This window comes from Bison bison, unplaced genomic scaffold (assembly GCF_000754665.1).
Source record: "Bison bison bison isolate TAMUID 2011002044 unplaced genomic scaffold, Bison_UMD1.0 scf7180017864340, whole genome shotgun sequence".
Lineage (NCBI taxonomy): Eukaryota > Metazoa > Chordata > Mammalia > Artiodactyla > Bovidae > Bison > Bison bison.
The window spans coordinates 371,302-390,462 of NW_011494912.1; the positions used below are offsets into that span (position 1 = coordinate 371,302).

The window sequence follows — 19,161 nt, forward strand, 5'->3', positions numbered from 1 at the left end:
CAGGAAATGAAAACAGCCAGATGTTTTTCAGAGCAAAAGTCCAGGAACACAAAATAGCTTGCAACAGGGGTGATGTATGTTCTCCTAGTGATTCAAAATGAAGATATGCTTATTAGACAGAGAGAGAGATTTAACAGGTTTCTCAGCTAATGCTGCAATTTTAAATCCATTTAAGATAATTTTCTTTATCTTGAATCTATTTTTCTCAGTAACCAGGATACTTAACTGATTTGTACAAAATCCATTTGAAAAAGAAATAATCTAGTCTAAGCAAGGGCACACTCTAAATGAAAAAAGAGAGATACCACAAATCTAACAGAAGATGAAGCATCTGTTTAAGAAGCCAAGGAGGACTACTGACTAGAAAATGGGATTATTTCCCCCAGCATCGTGATTTTCCCACCAATCTCTCTTCTCTCTTTCCCAAGGAGAAAACAAGCAATTCTTAAATCTGAGAGAACAGAACAAAGACCTCTCATAAACCAACCAAGAGGCAAAAAAACTGTTTCAAAGGTAAGAATCTCACACAAAAATTACACGTTGAAACAATCATAGGATGTACTTTCTCACCTACCAGCTAGGAAAAGCAGTATTGACATGCTAGTTTGGGAAGGGTCAGGTAAAATTCTAATAGCAGCAGAAACTGCTATAAAGTTTCTGGAGGAAAACATCTCTCTGTGTATCCAAAAGTATTTCCACAATGTGATCTAAGGATTATACCATTAGAAGTGTGGATTAAGAAAGCAAATGTCTGGACTTCCCTGATGGCGCAGTGGGTAAGAGTCCATCTGCCAATGCAGGCGACACAGGTTCCATCCCTGGTCCGGGAAAACCCCACGTGTTGCCCAGCAACTAAGCCCATGTGTCACAACTACTGAAGCCCAGGCGCCGAGAGCCCTTGCTCCACAACAAGAGAAGCCACCAGAATGAGAAGCCTGAGTACCGCAGCGAAGAGCAGGCCCGCTGGCTGCAACCAGAGAAAGTCCAAGAGCAGTAATGGAGACCCAGCACAGCCAAAAACAAATAAATAAAATGAAATTTTTTTAAATAAAAATAAATATCAAATCAACGTACATAAAGACTTGAGAGGGGAGATATTCCTCGGTGTTATTTACAATAAAGAAAATTAGAAAAAAACCTTAATTTACAACAATAGAAACAATGATCATAACTAATAACACCAGAAAATGCTTGTGAAATAATGTTGCATGAAAAAAGGATACAAGAAATATAATCTGCATAGAAAAACAGGCTCAAGGACAAGATGCTAAGATTTTACCAGTCACTGCCTCTAGGTCATGAGGTCATGGTGGTTTTTTTTTTCACTTAAAAATTTTTTGGATTATGTTTCTGTACTATTTGTATTAAAATTTTAAAAATTTACTTATCTTTATTTTCATAATCAATAGCACTATTTACTGATTTTGTTTGCATGTATATGCACTTAGTCGTGGCCGACTCTTTGTGACTCCATGGACTTTAGCCCGCCAGGCTCCTCTGTCCATAGCATTTCCAGGTAAGATACTGGACGGGGTTGCCATTTCTTTCTCCAAGGGATTTTCCCAACCCAGAGATGGTACCTACATCTCCTGCATTGGCAGGCAGATTCATTACCGCTGAGCCACCTGGGAAGCCTCTTTTATTCATTACGGAGGAGACTCATGAGATAAAAGCTTCTCCACTAGTTACAAATAGCAGGAGATAATGTCATAGACACGCATTTACACTATAAAGCCAACTCCTCTGAGCGACCGAATCAGAACTTACTTGGTGGGACGATAATCCGGAATGGAACGATCCAGTGAAATTTTTTCACTGAGGTAGGAATTGTAGCCATATTTCTCATGGGGTCCCTTGGCTTTCTCTTCTTCAGCAGGGGAAAGGGTGGCAGGAAGGCCTCCTTTGCCCCGCCCACCATAACCTTCAATGAGCCCAAGGGATTTGGATAAACCTAGAAAAAGAGAGGGGAAGAAAAGACTTAGTTGAAAACCACCATACCAGGATATGTTATTCAGGCTAAAATACAGCTTCAGTGGAAATTTTAACATTACCCGTCACAGAAAAGATTATGTCATCAACTTATCAATATTGGGAATACGTCCTGAGCACATTTAAACTGAGAGGAAGGGGACTTCCCTGGTGACCACGGGTCAAGACTTCACCGTCCATTGCAGGGGACGAGGGTTTGATCCCTGGTCATGGACCTAAGATCCCATGTGCCTTGGGGCAAAAAAAAAAAAAACACACCAAAAAACAGAACCAATACTGTAAAAATTGAATAAAGACTAGAAAACAATTAAAAATTAGATTCAGAGGAAGGTCAAAGCATGACAAAGGTCCGTATAGTCAAAGCTATGGTTTTTCCAGTAGTCATGTACGGATATGAGAGCTGGACCATAAAGAAGACTGAAAACCAAAGCATCAACACTTTCGAACTGTGATGGTGGAGAAGACTCCTGGACAGCAAGGAGCTCAAACCAGTCAATCCTAAAGGAAATCAACCCTGAATGTTCACTGAAAGGACAGATGCTGAAGGTAAAGCTCTGATACTTGGGCCACCTGATGCAAAGAGCTGACTCATTGGAAAGATTGAGGGCAGGAGAAGAAGGGGGTAAGAGAGGATGAGAAGGTTGGATGACATCACTGACTCAATGGACATGAGTTTGAGCAAGCTCCAGGAGATACTGAAGGAGAGGGAAGCCTGGTGTGCTATAGTTCATGGGGTTGCAAAGAGTCTGACATGACTGAGCAACTGAACAACACCACCAAAGGAACTCTGAGGTGTGGGGTTACGGCTGGTCACGCTCAGGAAGAACCTCTCCGTCTTTTGGGGAGCTAGGGTGGATCGGGTACCAGGATGGGGTCTATAAAAGGGAGAGACTGCCAAAAGCAGGCACATGTGGACCAAAAATGGGCAGAACAGGGCCTGTCATCCTGCCCAACCTCCTCTCTTCATGAGCAATTACCACAAGGCTAGATACTCCAGGAGATGCCCGGTAACAATGCAGAATAAGAACAGCCAGTAATAAGGAACTGCCAGACAGCAGGTGTTTTTGCTTCATTTGAACAGAGAATAATATACAGATTGATTTTATCATGAGTTTAAAGTGTGTAACCGTCTGACACCATTCTATACCTAATGGTTTTATTTAAATCTCATCTAAATGGCAAAAGGAAATACAAAAGTGTTTGAGAATAAATCACAGAGAAGAAAAGCCCATAAGGGTGATAACCGTGCCAAGCAGAGTAGGAGGCCTCTGTAACAAGCTTCACTGAGCAATTGCAGGTTCCGGGGATGGTGGCAGCTTTATACCGATTGTTCCATTTATACGATAAACAGCTTGATGGGTAATTTTTAAATCCTACAGTTACGGGAGGTTTTATTTCTTGGCTTGAAAACTTTTGTTGTGAAGGGCTCTTATTCTCTTTCACTGTTTCAAATGTTCAAGCTACTCTGTCCACCCTTAGGTGTGCTTGCACACACACACACACACACACACACACACACACTTTGTCCACAAAAGTCCCACTGCTGCCACTGGTAGGAAGACCATGGACCAGAGATGTCAACCACATCCTCAGCTTTCATGATGGGCAGCCCACAGAGCCTAGGAGGATGCTGACCTTCCAGGAAAGCATTCCCAAGCAACTTAAAGACCAGTAAGTCTGCTCCGGTCACATGACAGCTCACCACCCCATAATGGAAAGACCTGTAGTCTCTTTCTCACTCCTCTGAAACTGCAAATTTATTTTCTGTGAAACAAAATCAAAAAGCAAAGCTTAAGCAGGCACCTCGGGGTTGATCTCAAGTGAACATCATTTTTCTACCTAAGAATCCTTTCCACTGTCCACTGTGTTCCTCAGGAACCCTGACATCTTTTCTGCCTGTCACCATCCAAACAGATGAACCATCAACTGAGAACTGGATTACTCCAACACTTTCTGCTTCCTGGTCTTTAACCTCTCATTCCACATCATTGTGCACCAACCATTCCAATAACATCACCTTTGCTGTGCTCCAAAATCTACAAAAACTCTTCAAATGTCAAGGACAGACACCTGTGTTGGATTTTTAAATCACCCATGAAAGGACATTGCTAGTGGGAATGTAAAATGGTGCACTTACTTTGTAAAACAGTTTGGAAGTTCTTCAAAATGCGAAGTATAGTTGTACCATATGACCCAGCAATTCCATTTTTAGGTATATACCCAAGAAAAATGGAAAGATATGCCCACACAAAAACTTGTACACAAGTGTTCAGAGAAGCATTATTCATACTAGCTAAGTGTCTATCACCTGACAAATGAATAAAACAAGATGTGGTATATTCAGACAATGTGATAATATTTAGCAATAAAAATGAAATACAAATCTTCCTCAATTTACAAAAGAGTTACCTCCTGATAAATCTACCATAAATTGAAAATATCCTAGGTCAAAAATGCATTTAAAACATCTAACCTACTGAACATCATAGCTCAGCTTACCTACCTTAAATGTGGTCAGAACTCTTACACGAGCCTTGTTGCGTTAGCTGCTCAGTCATGTCCGACTCTTTGCGGCCCCATGGACTATACCCCACCGGGCTCCTCTGTCCATGGAATTCTCCAGGCAACAATACTGGAGTGGGTTGCCATGCCCTCCTCCACAGGATCATCCCAACCCAGGGATCAAATCCACTTCTCTTATGTCTACAGCAATGGCAGACAGACAGGTTCTTTACCACTAAATTCACCTGGGAAGCCCAATATATATGATGTATAGAATATGACATAATTTTAAAAGATGAAAAAGAGACGATACTCTGTGGGTTTTTCTTCTTGTTTCGTGCACTTTCACTCACTCATCCTGGGTTTCCCTTTCCTTGCCCAATATCTGCCACCTTTTCTTAAAAGCCACAACCTCAGTCCTCTGTGGATTTCTGGCCAGCATGGAACCCAAGGGTCAAGGAGGGAGGCTGGCCAATGGGACAGAATTGGCCTCCAACATAACTCAACAGCTTTCATGGAAAACATCAGGTTCTTCTGCTTATTTCATCTGTGGACTCGTTTTTCTCTCTTTGGCTATACAGTATCTCTTTTGTCCAGTCTGAATAGATATCTTCCATTCCCCAGTCATTAAATGCCACCTCAAAAGATACAATGTATTTCAGCTGTGTTTGCCCAGCACCCTCCCATAGGCAGCCTTTCCAATGCAGGCAGAGGAGCCAGGGAGGGAATTTATTACAAAAGGGCACAGGAATTAAGACTAGGAATGCAGGCTAATCCTACCAAGGACACTTAGGGAATGAAACCTCCCAGTGAGACTTTTTTTCCCCTTTCTGAGGCATTATTTCTTCCATTATGAAAGGCTCCCACGTAGCAGTCTCAAAAAAAGATCATTCTCCAGAGTGCAATGTGACAACTACAAATTATATATTTTGTGGTCCATGTGCTCCCATTTTCCCCCCAATTGAATCTGCCAGAAAGGTTCAACAAAGCGGCAAAAATGTTCACTGGCATTTTAATGTGCTTACTTAGCAGGCCCCAGAAATGGTTGGCAACAACAAATACAAGTTCAAGTTCATCAACAAGACTCAGGTTGGTCTTTACTTAACTGGGAAGAGATGCCACCAGGGCAAGTTGGGATGACTCCATGCACCCAAGGAACTTTCTTTTCCGAAAGTGCCTTGTGCTTTTTGGCCGGAAGCAACTGTAGCCACAGCAGATGGATGTGACCTTGTAGGCATAGAAGCCGCAATTGACAAAAAGAAGAAAGAGGGAAACGAGGGAAGAGAATGGGGTGGCTTCTTGGGACCAGATTAGAGAGGACTTGGCATTGCCTTCTTGTCCCTTAGGTGCTGCCTCCTGAGTTACTGTAGCCGAAGACTGCATAGCCAAGGGACGGTATTGGCAAGAAGTTGAAGGTGAGGAAGAAAGAAGAACAAATTGAGGTCACCCATCCCCTAGCACCTTTACTGAATATTCTTCGTGTTTCTCTCCACACTGTTTCTCTGCTTCATGCCCTAGAAGATAAGACCTATATAGACAGTATCAAGGGTTCCCTTACACTTCTGGCTTTGGGTTGGGCTTAACCACCAGGAGCTACCTTGAGAAGACTGATGGTCGAGAAGAGAGAGAGGTTGGGGTGTTTGGCCCCCAGTTCCCTCCCAACCAGATGTGGTTTGGTGGAGACTGCGCTCTTCTGTGGCACAGTCATGTGCAGACAGGCATCTCTGATGGTTAGCCTAGGGCTAGAGCCAATCCCATGTTCTGTTAACCATGCTCTCTTCCGAACCCTTCAGGCGTTGGCATGGCAACTGCTTCCTCTTCTGTTGCTAGCCCTGGAGTCATACACCATGACTGGCCATGCCTTGCTGATTTCCCTTAACTCTCCCCAAATCTTTGTAAATGTTTTGCTAAAATCTCTTCAGCCAGCCCTTCTGGGTGTGCCACTTGTTTCTGGCTGGGATATTGACAGATAGAGCACCTTACTCACACCCACAGAAGACTTCTCCCGTGGTACCACAACTAGATACTCTCTTTAAGGTCAGGCATGTGGTCACCCTAGTGCCTGACCTGTAGAAAGTTCTTAAGAGGGACTTTCCTGGTGGTCCAGTGGCTAAGATTCTGTGCTTCCAATACAGGGGGCCTGGGCTCAGTTCCTGGTTAGGGAACTAGATCCCACATGCTGCAACTATAGTTTGAATGCAACAATTAAGAACAACACAACAAAAAGTCCAAAAAAAACAAAAAAACCCCAAATGGTTGAGCATATGGATGAGTAGAAATGAGATCTGGAGACTGAAATTGGAGCCATCTATTATAAAGTGATGTCAGAAAGAAAATTAAATACACAGAAAAAAAAAGACATCTACTAGGAGAAGAGAAGAGGGATTAAGACTACATATTATAGTACATTTATATTCATAAAGAAAAAGAGAGTTCACACTGATGAATGTCACAGGGAAATCAAGCCTGGAAAAGGCCATTTGGTTTGGCAGAGAAAAGGGCCCTGGTGACCTTGGTGATGGCCATGCCAGTGACATAAGAACTTCCAGGGCAGCATTTTGTTTTCTGGCTGTAACCAACCAGAATCTAAAATGTAAAGAATTCTATTTGTAGAAGCAACAAATATTACAATGCACTTAGAACTTTAAACAATAGGAGGAAAACTATGAAATTTCATTAAATGGATGAAATAAAACACACATGAACAGCAGAGAGATGTATTTTTACTTAGAAGATGGAATGTTACAAAGATACCATTACTTCTTTTTATTATATGGATCTAATGTAATTCCAAATACAATCTTTTTCTGAAACAGAACAAAAGGTTCTAAAATTAACCGAGAAGAACACAGAGCTGATAACACTGGGCCATTTTGTTTAAAAAGAAAAATGAAAGGGGGGTGCCCTATCCAATATTAAGTTAAGAAATCAAGCAATAATAATTCAAGTGATGTGGTGACTAGGAGGAAATATTACATAGAGGCAGAGAGGTAAGGCTCTAAACTGTATCTCTCTCTCTCAAATAGCCATCCAATTTTCCAAACATCAATAAAAATAACCTCCACTTTTGGAATTTTAGAAATTCCTTTCTAGTGCAATCAACACCAAATTTCTGCAGGATACTTCATGTGGATGAGGGAGCGGCTTCATCCATCTCACACGGAGCCCAGAAATCCCGAGGTGCCCTGGCTTGATAATTTGATAACCCTCCAGCAAGAGTAAATCACTCTGCTCACTTCTGTCTTCGATTGGCCCAAGCTACAAAGGCTCCATAGTGGCAGCAAAAAGTAAAGAACCCAGGTTGTAAATCCACTCCCAGCTGCCTCCCCACCTCCCTCCATATAACTAAGGCCATCATTTTCTCCAGGGTTACAGTTTAAACTGATGAGTTTACAGATAACCAGCATTATTCTTTCAGAAATCAGGACTCACAACAGACACACAAACTCCAGGACAGAGATGAAAACACAATACAATCTGGTGCCTTGTCAACTCATAAAGCTCCTCTTCATCCTGGCAGCGGCAGCCTAGTGTCAGGGAAACCACACACACACACACACACACACAGCCAAAGAGCCTAGCACGTTGCGTGGCCTTCTTCCAGTGGGCAAGCATGTGTTCTGGGGTCTTGACAGAGGCCCTAATGCCTCCTGAAGGTCACAGAGTCCCAGGGAGATTTCACATGATGCTAAAGCATTTGAAAAACTGATAAAACATACAGACAGATCAGGGCGTTGCAGCCATAAGCCATAGTAGTGAGCAATAATTCCAGATTTATTCTTGGGATTCCATGTACTCTTGGGAGAGTGAGGGGACCACTCGTGGCTCGAGGAAGCCAACGTGACCACAGAGACAGACGGGATACTTGATAAATGTATGCAGATTAAATTATTAAATTTATTATTGAAAAGCACTAATAACTAAGATAATGTATACACATGTGTGCATGTGTAATGAAATATTACTTGGTCATAAAAAGAAATGCCACTTGCAGTAACATGGATGAACTCAGAGATTATACTCAGTGACGTTAAATGGAGAGAGACAAATACATGTTATCACTCATATGTGGCATCTGAAAAACTGGTACAATGAATTTATTTACAAAACAGAAATAGAGTCCTAGATGTAGAAAATAAACTTATGGTTACCAAGCAGGAAGATGCAGGGAGGAATAAACTGGGAGATTGGGATTGACATATTGTGAAAGTCGCTCGGTCATGTCCAACTTTTTGTGACCCCATAGACTATACACTTCATGGAATTCTCCACTCCAGAATACTGGAGTGGGTAACTGTTCCGTTCTCCAGGGGATCTGCTCAACCCAGGGATCAAACCCAGGTCTCCCTCATTGCAGGCAAATTCTGCCCAGCTGAGCCACCATACACACTTCTATGTATAAAACAGGTAATTAATAAGGACCTACCGTATGGCACCTGGAACTCTACTCAATACTTGTCAGTACCTATATGGAAAAGGAATCTAAGAAACAGTGGATACAGGTACATTATAACTGATTCACTTTACCGAATACCTGAAACTAATTACATCATTGTAAATCAAATACATTGCAATGAAAATTAATTTTTAAAAGGACAGTGAGATAATGAAACAAGAAATGACAGGCAGATCAATGGAACAGAAAAGCTTATCTAGAAATACTGACAAAAGAGAGTAGAAGCACCATTTTTGTATACAACTGTTAGTTTTACAGACAAATTTTCACTAGACACAAAGCATTATACTAAGCACTTTAATTATTATATATATGTACTATTAATGTTAAACATACATGCTAACTATATAAATGTCTGCTATATCTATCTATCTAACTATAATATTTCAAATTCATTTCTCAAATTACCCCTGGTGCTAGTTTTCACCTATCTTTGGTTTATTTTTTGTTTGTCTGTGGCAGTTTTTTCTTTAAGATTTTTTTGATGTAAATAATTTTTAAAGTTTTTATTGAATTTGCCATAACACTGCTTCTGTTCTCTGCCTTGGTATTTTGGCTACGAGGCATGTGGGTCCCAGCTCCCAACCAGGGATCGAACTCACAGCCCGACACTGGAAGGAGAAATCTAACCACTGAATCACCAGTGCACTCCCTCCCTTATCTTGGGACTCTGTTCCTTCCCTGCATCCCTTTCGTCACCAACCAGATTCAAAGGCATGTCATCTCTTCCTTGAGTTACTGACATAACCCCGTGTCTTGCAAAGTGAGCTTTCTAACATACACAACTGACCACTGCTTGCTTAAAATTCATTAGTGCATTCCTGCTGCCTATGGGGGGAAAATTCCAAAAATTCTCATGTAATATACAAAGTCACTCACTAGCTGATTCCCTGCCCAGCCTCAGATTCCACTTCCTTCTCTGCTGCCTCCTTTTAGCTGTCCCACCCTCTTCTGAGGCTTCTACACAGCCACTGCCCCTCAGTGCCTGTGGCAGTCACCCTCGTTATTCTATACAACCCTGCAAACCCTTGCAGAGAACTACCCAGCCCAGAAAATCAGATGCCGCTCCTTGGTAAGAAATCTCAACCACACTCTTACTCCCGTCCTGTTACAGGTGTCCTCGGCTGTTCACTTACAAGGACACAGGCTTCCTGTGAACAGGAAGACATCGCTGTGTCTTACAGATAGCCTGGCACATACATGAACCTCATGTATGCTGCACACATGAATGAATGGACAGATAAGCAAAAAGCAAGTGAATAAATGAGTAAGTGCAGGATAAGCTGGGCTGCCCAAATACATGACCAGGTTCTAGTGTTGATACAGAAATCTCCTGGAGACATGTCGGAAATGGGTAAACACTGCTTCATGGACTCATGTCAAATCATTATTGATTCCCCAGTTCATATACTAGTATGATGATCTTGACATCTGTTGACATCTGCATTATTATGCTGATTTTGACATTTTCTGTCCTGTATGCTCAGAGCTTCCCAGACATGATGTCCAAAGGTTATGTTAGTCTTAATATCTTCAGTGAAGGCTTAGGAGTTCAGTTACACCAGTTGCTTCCTGATGGAAGAGAACTGAATAAATCATCCTCTAAGACAAATACCATTAAGTCCCCTACACACAAACCAATTCTGTTCTGAAAGCGTGTTTTGTCAGTCCAGCAAAGTTAGCCTAGGTATCCAACTAACACAATCAGTTTAGTACTGTACTGTAATAGGTTTATAATACTTTTCATACAAGTAGTACATTAAAAAGCAAACACAAAAAATAAAGGATACATTTTAAATCTTACGGGATCCCCTGGTGGCTCAGATGGTAAAGCGTCTGCCCGAAATGCAGGAGACCCAGGTTTGATCCCTGGATTGGGAAGATCCCCTGGAGAAGGAAATGGCAACCCACTCCAGTACTCTTGCCTAGAAAATTCCATGGATGGAGGAGCCTGGTGGGCTACAGTCCATAGGGTCGCAAAGAGTCAGACATGACTGAGCGACTTCACTTTCACTTTCAATCTTATAGTACAGTACCTTGAAAAGTATGGTAGTGCAACAGCTGGCATACAGGGGCTGGCATTGAGTGAACAAGCATGAAGGGTTACTGACTGGAGGAGGAAAGGGGGTGAGAGATGGTAAAGCTGAAGGATTGTCAGTAACAGGAAATGGAAGGCAAGCTGCAATTTCACTCACACCTGGCATTGATGGAATGCACAGTCGCATCTCTGAAAGTTCACAACTTGAAGGTTTGTATGTAGGGGACTTACTGTACATGAAAAGGTGGCCTACATCATTTGTCATCAGGGAAATGCAAATCAAAACCACAATGAGAGGTCATCTCACACCTGTTACAATGGCTCATATCAAGAAGACTAGAAATAACATCTGCTGGCAATGGTGTAGAGAAAAAGGAACTCATGTTCACTGCTGGTGGGAATGTAAATCGGTGCAGCCACTACAGAAAACAGTACAGAGATTCCACAAAAAAATTAAAAATAGAGCTACCATATGATTTGGCGATTCCATATCTGGGTATCTATCTGAAGAAAATGAAAACAATACCTTGAAAAGCTAACTGCACCATCCTGTTCATTGCAGCATTATTTCCAATAGCCAAGATATGGAAACAGCCTAAGTGTCCATCAATGGAAGAATGGATAAAGAAGCCATGGTATATATACAATATATACACATAACGGGGTATTGCATGCACGCTAAGTCACTTCAGTTGTGTCCGACTCTGTGTGACCCCATGGACTATAGCCTGCCAGTCTCCTCTGCCCATGAAATTTTCCAGGCAAGAATACTGGAGTGGTTTGCCATGCCCTTCTCCAGGATAATGGGGTATTAGTCAGCCATAAAAAAAGAATGAAATCTTGCAACTTACAACAACATGAAGGGACCTTGAGGGCATTATGCTAAACGAAATAAGTCAGACAGAGAAAGACAAATACCATATGATCTCTATCATACATGAAATCTACAGATGGAAATCAAGTGTATTCAGGGTGGTATGGCCGTAGACTGAAATCTACAAATGCACACGTACTTATCAAGCTCACTGATGCAGAGAACTGACTGGTGGTTGTCAGAGGCAGAAGGTAGGGGGTAGAAAAAATAGGTGAATTGTTTTTGTTTTGTTTATTTTCTGGTTGAAATCAATTGAATTTTTAAGAAATGTGTAGCTTGGCTTCTTCTATTCAATGGTCCTACTCTCTTCTACACCTATCATGCAATAATTACACTTCCATATAATTTTCAAATATTTCAAGGCATTATCATGACCTGTATTCATTTTTGTCCAGACTAAACATATACATTCCTTCAACCACCTTTATACAACCATGTTTTCAAAACTTCCCTGATACTTAGTCTCCTTGGGTTACTATAACAAAATACTAAAGACTAAGTGGCTTAAATTAGGGGTCCTAAACCTCTGGGATCTAATGCCTGACGATCCAAGGTGGAGCTGGTGTAATAATAATAGAAATAGAGTGCATGATAAATGTAATGTACTTGAATCATCCTGAAATCATCCCCCCAACCAGGTCCATGGAAAAAATGTCTCCCATGAAGCTGGTCCCTGGTGCCAAAAAGACTGAGGACCACTAGTTTAAATAACAGACATTTATCAGAATTCCAGAGGCTGGGAAGTTCAACATTAAGGTGCCAGCATGTTGGGTCCTTGGTGAGGGCCTGCAGACAGCCACTTTCTTGTCGTGTCCTCACATGACAGAGAAGGAGCAAATCGTGTCCTTTCTTCTTCTTATAAGGGTATTAATTCCATCAGGGGACCCAACCCATGATCTCATCCTGTTCATTGTCATTGTACAGTTTCTAAGTCGTGTCTGACTCTTTGCGACCCCATGGACTGCAGCACGCCAGGCTTCCTTGTCTCCACCATCTCCTATAGTTTTCTCAAGTTCATGTCCACTGAGTCAGTGATGCTATCTAACCATGATCTCATCTAACCCTATTTAATTCCAAAAGTCTCCACCTCCTAACATCATCACATTGGGGGTTAGGGTCACAACATATGAACCGGAGGGGTGGGGGGAACACACACTTTCATTCCATAACAGATGGCCATCCACTGCTGGATTCTGTCCCAGAAGACAAAGCGATGACTAATAAAGTCTCTCGACATGTGCTCCCCACCCCCGGAGCCAGAATCCTGGAAGTACATTCCTGCCCATTATCCAAACTGCTCATGCAGCCTTTACAGTTCCAAGAGATATGAATCACTGTTATTTGCTTGAAGTCCTTTTGGAACAAACTGTCTATAAATTTTCAAACTGCAGTTTTATTCAAAATGGCATGTCTTACACGTATTATGAACTTTAGACTTCCTGGAATCTTTCTACAAAGATCATTTTATTTGAGCCTAAGAATAGCCCCATCCACAGTCAGCATATAGGAGAAGGGAGGCCCAATGAGGATGAAGAATGTTCTTTAGGTCACTTAAAGTAGCCAGGGGTGGATACAGATCCTGGGTTTCTGTATACCAGGCTGCCAAGCATGCCTTAATGAAATGCACTCTCAGATTTCATGCCACTGTGATGAAAAGGATCAAAAAGTCCTGAATCCCACTCTCAATGCCAAGCAAACATTGGCATAAACAATCCCCTGTGTGTGGAGGTGATAAATAAATGTCTTTGGCCTGGCCCAGGCTCTGGCTGATGCATCTGCCTGAGTGTGGAAGTGAAAAGAGTATTTCTAACAAAATAAAGAAAAGTTTGGCAATTGTCAGTATTGCTCAGAGCAGATGGATGAAAGACCCTGGCTTCGCAGGTTAACTGTGTCACTTAGCCGTACATCACTTACAAAACTACACAAAAGGAAAATAAAGCTGACCCAGGGCTGCTTAGGAAATCTGCTGAATTGAAGAAAGCCCTCTGCCACAACCTAAGAAATCTGCTGGCGTCAAATGCACACAAGACTCTGCAGACCAGGCCACCTGCCACATTCGCTCAGCACCTGTCGGGTCTGATGGCTTTCAGAGGAAATTCCTCTCCTCCCTTCTCATGCCCCGAGCCCACCTAGGATTTTATTCCTAGTGAGGGGGTTAAAGAGGAGAGAGAGAGGGCAGTGAACATTAGCAACACCGCTGCTGCTGCTAAGTCGCCTCAGTCGTGTCCGACTCAGTGCGACCCCATGGACTGCAGCCTACCAGGCTCCTCCGCCCATGGGATTTTCCAGGCAAGAGTACCGGAGTGGGTTGCCATTGCCTTCTCCATTAGCAACACTAACCTTCACCAAATTCTGCAAAAAGCATATAATTTTAAAATAGATCCACATGACACTGTGTTCATATCAGAGAAAGTAAATTATGAATTCAGGAAACGATAAGGAAGAGTAAGACAGACAAGAATGAACCACCCTAGGAAAATGTGGCTACTTCCTTCACCCACCAAAATGATCAGTATCACTATCTTTGAACACACACACACACACCCACCATCACCCCCATCACTACTGTCACGATCACCTTACCACCATCACCACCACCACCATTCCTAATAAACTATTAGAACTTTAAAATAAGATACCCACTCTCAACTTTAAAATAAGATACCTATGCTATTCAGAAGCACCACAAGTTTAAAAAACACACATCCAGTTTCTCACAAAAAGACCCTATGGCAAGATTCCATTTACTTATAAGGGAATTCTTTTCTCCTCTCCTTTAAGCACATCCCCAAGGTAGTACCTTGGACTTTTGTCCAACAAATATAGACTCTCTGCCCTCCACACCCCTGGGAGGAGTACCCATCCCACCTCATTAACATTAAGCCTGACCATCTGGCTGGGCAGAACGTACTTCCCCACCCTTAACTCTAAGCTTGATCACAAGACTTGCTTAGGCCAAAAAGGGACCAGTGGCTGTGACATCAGTAGAGGCTTGAAATGTGCTTCCACAGTTGGTCTTGGTCGCCTCAACTCGGTATCATCATAATAACATGCTTTGGGTGGCCCACTGGTCCAAGGAAGGGAAGAGACACATGGGGTAGCTGGATCCAATGTGTAGCTTAGAACCAAGCCCAGCCAAACTTCAATTTATCTGAAAACACACAAGAGAAAGAAAAGCTTGAAGAATAGCTCCCTTTCACATTTCTGGCCTGATTAACGAAGATTGTTGGATATTGGTGCCACCAAGTAAGATGGAGAAACAGGGAGAAAAAGATTTGGGTACGAAGTGGTATGACACAGAATCGAGAGTCTGGGTGGGATACAGCCAATCTGTGATGCCTATGAGACATCCAAATGGAAACATCAAGCATCTGATATGATGAGGTCAGGTCTGAAGACAGAAAATTGGGATTCACCAGTATCTAAATGGAATTTAAAGACACAGTCCTTGAGGAGTCACCAAGGCAACACAGAAACACAGGGGGAAAAAAGGAAGCCTGAATCCTGAGGACCAGAAGAAGGGCCAAGAAAGGAAAACTAAGAGGAATGTAGACAGAACCCCTAGAAATGATGGAGTCTGAGAAGCGACCCTTGGACTGGATAATACCGAGGCATCAGTGAATTTTGCAGAACCAGTTTCAGAGAACCAAAGCCCAAAGTAGGTCCAGGAGAGAACAAGAGGTGAAGAAATGAAAGCAGGAGGTACAGGCAGACTTGGAGGTAGACTCTTCCAAGGAGTCTGCTGTTAAACAGAGCAAAGAAATGTGCTGCTTCTATTCTAGGGATCATGACAGAAAAACAATTACCCTGACAGCAAGGAAAAATAAAGGTCAACACATGTGGGATGTGGGTCTGTAGACCCTAGGGCCATCTCTGCCCCTGTCACTGATGGCCTTAGACAAATCTCTGCCGCAAAGCACACGCATGTAAAACAGGGACGTGACTGAAGAGTGTCTGGGCCCCTTGGAGCTCTCAAATTTCAAGCTCCTCTCCCTGCAGCTCCAGTGTGAAAACATACATACCAGAATGAGGACACAGAAAGAAAGCACCCCCATCAATAAGAAGGACCATGGAGTAACATGACCGTATCCGGAAATCAACAGATTTTCTTAGAGCAGTTGTGTGGCTCCTGGTGGAAAATTGCGACATCTCTGATTCAAACCCCAGAAACGAGAAGAAGGGAAGTAAGAGGCAAAATTCTTCATGATCTTGGTGGGCCTAGGTATAGTAACGTAAACACTAGCTTAGGACACATTCACTAGAAGTGCACATGGTAAAATCCAGCTTCTTGGAGAATTGATGAATTCAGCAGATACAAAATAGCTTCCCCACCAACAAATATGAACTGATCAAATACGCAAAAAACTGAACTCTCAGGATCGTGCAGGGCCACTCTGGTCCTTTTCTTAATGCAATATACATCCTCCACATTGATGTGGAGTCCAGCCAGATGGATGTCCAGCCTCATTCTAAAAACCTCCAGAGGTACAAACTCATTGGTGAGCCCTCCAAACAGCCTCCTCCATGGGGCTCATTTCTATGTTCTCTGAATAGTCAACATCAGCCTCATGGTGATATCTTCCACATCTTAGTCTTAATTCTGCCTGTGAACACACAGGAAAGGCCAATTCCCCAGAGCTCCAGAGCTGCCCATGCCACCGTGATCCCTCGAGCTCAAGACATCCTCTGACCAGGATGGATTTCTCCGTCTTCACTGTTGTCCAATTCACCTCTCCTGCTCCTCCCTGGTTCCATATGACTATGCTTCTTCCCTGGCTAGAGTTCTCAGATGAGAAGAACAGTCTGAGTAGATGTGAGCATTCCACAGAGAAACAGACACCTATCTCTCATGGTGGGTAGGAGACCTGCCCGGCTCAGCTTAGAGGCTGCAGGTTTATGCAGGTGAATAGCAGCATGGTTTGCAGGTTTCACTAAAGAAAGATGAAAGAGGCAAGAAGAGATCAAAAGAAAACACATACACTTCCAAGCCCCAGCTACTCTCTATCTCTTAGGAAAGAACCTTTAAAGCCAGAGTTTGAGGAAAACAATCTATGAAAAATACCCTGTATGTATTGCTCTTGGCTTGGGAAGACCTAGAAGCCTTGGAGGGAATAATGACCTACAGAACATGTCTATTCTGATAGGCCCCAACACTGAAATGCCAGTGTTCATTTCCAAAGGGCTGCCATGAATGGAGAAGGAAGGAGTGTTTCCATTGCTCTTGTTTCTGGCATCTGGTCCACTCTCCCCAGCAAATCAAGGACTTGTTAACCCCAAGCCAGCACCAGAGCTTTTGGGAGATGTGAGGCAACACCTGCCCAGGTGTGTGTGGCATCACCAGCCTTTCCTCCCTGCAGAGGAGGCAGCCAGGTAAGATGGTGCTCATTAGCCTTGGGCTGGAAGAGCGCTTTCACTTGGGATATATTTCTTTATATTCCTCCATTTGGCAAAAATAACAATAACAGAGCCAAAAGTCAAGAATGGGGAGAATGATAACTGAGAAATGACAAAACGAAACCATGGATCAATACTATTTGGGTTTCTAATCTAAGGCAGGTGTAGGTGGGTGTGGCCTGAGACATATACTGTGTACAGGTGGTGAGCCTTGAGAACGTCCAGCGGCCCCCACCTAGTGGAGCTCCAGGGACCACAGTCAGCAACCAGTCCAGCCCATTCTGTCCTCGCTCTGGTTCTGATCCGCAGCATCCTCCTGGGCCCCAGATGGCCTGTGAGGCTGTCGGCTTCCCTTGCTTTCTGCCCTGGCTCCAGCCGCACGCACAGCAGAAAGGCTAGTTACTCAGCAGAGACCCTGCCGCTGCTGAGCTGGACGCAGTACCTCTGCCCAAGGCTGGTTGACTGAGTTACTTGATACAGGGCTGGCTTCAAGTAACCCCCAACCAAGTCCTGGGGCAGGAATTTGGGGTGCAGTCCTAGGGGAGACCCCACATGTGGTCATATAACAATAACTCAGTGATCTCTCTTTTTCTCTGTCTTTTGTTTTTTGGCCATGGCATGTCACGTGGGATCTCAGTTTCTGGATGGAACCCACGCCCCCTACATTGGAAGTGTGGAGTCTTAACCACTGGACCACCAGGGAAGTCAGTCTCTCTCTCTCTTGAACACTCAGAGCCTCCATTTCTTATCCTGTAAAGAAGGAATAAAGACTATAAGCTCATTTGACAGACACACCAAGAGGATAGCATAGCGCTTGGCAGACAGCAGGGGCTTGAACAGTAAAGGACGTTCTTGTACATCACTGGTTGCAAAGTACCATCATGTGGGTCTTTTTGAAAACAGTTGAACAGTTCCTCAAAGGTTAACACAGAGTTACCATATGACCCAGCCACCCCACTGCTAGATGTACACTCTAGAGAAATAAAAACATATCACCCATGAGCACTTGCACACAAATGTTCACAGCGGCATTATTCACAACAGTCCCAAAGAAGAAACAGCTCACATATCCATCACCAACTGAATAGAGAAAATGTGGTGCATCCATAAAATGGAATGTTTTTTAGCCATAAAAAAGAATGATCATTGCACAATGATATACATAGAGGGAATCACTATGCTGTACACCTGACACTAATATAATGTCACATGTCAATTATACCTCAACAAAATAGAGCTTTTAAAAAGGATGAGACAGGTAATATTATTCCCACTTCATAGAGAAGACTTTGGGGATAAGACCTCATCAGCAACAGAAATTCAACGTGTATTTCTTGCCTCCTACCCATCATTTTGCCCAAATAATTGAGTTTTCCAGTGTGTTCCTTGCAGATATAATTCCTTAAGAACATAGATACTTATTTTGTATTTCCCTGAATATTTGGACCATTAAAGGTGTTAAGTTAAAAAAAAAAAAAAGAAAGGAATGTAGTATTGATACACACTATTACATGGATAAACGGTGAAAACAATATGCCACGTTAAAGAAGTCAGAAAATCAAATATATTGTATGGCTGCATTATATGAAATGTCCCAAATAGGCAAAAGCATAGAGAAAGAAAAACGAGCGACTTCACTTTCACTTTTCACTTTCATGCACTGGAGAAGGAAATGGTAACCCACTCCAGTGTTCTTGCCTGGAGAATCCCAGGGATGGGGGAGGCTGGTGGGCTGCAGTCCATGGGGTCGCTAAGAGTCGGATACGACTGAGCCACTTCACTTTCACTTTTCACTTTCATGCATTGGAGAAGGAAATGGCAACCCACTCCAGTGTTCTTGCCTGGAGAATCCCAGGGATGGGGGAGGCTGGTGGGCTGCAGTCCATGGGGTCGCTAAGAGTCGGACAC

At 42.9% G+C, this 19,161-nt stretch overlaps 1 protein-coding gene across 1 annotated transcript in view; it reads right to left on the reverse strand.

Annotated features, from left to right (window-relative positions):
* WBSCR17 (Williams-Beuren syndrome chromosome region 17) overlaps positions 1-19,161 on the reverse strand; it is a 431,575-nt gene that overhangs the window by 261,229 nt on the left and 151,185 nt on the right. Inside the window, exon 3 of the mRNA XM_010854340.1 lies at positions 1,768-1,951. Within this exon, the coding sequence (XP_010852642.1) occupies positions 1,768-1,951 (184 nt within the window). The remainder of the gene's footprint in view (positions 1-1,767; positions 1,952-19,161) is intronic.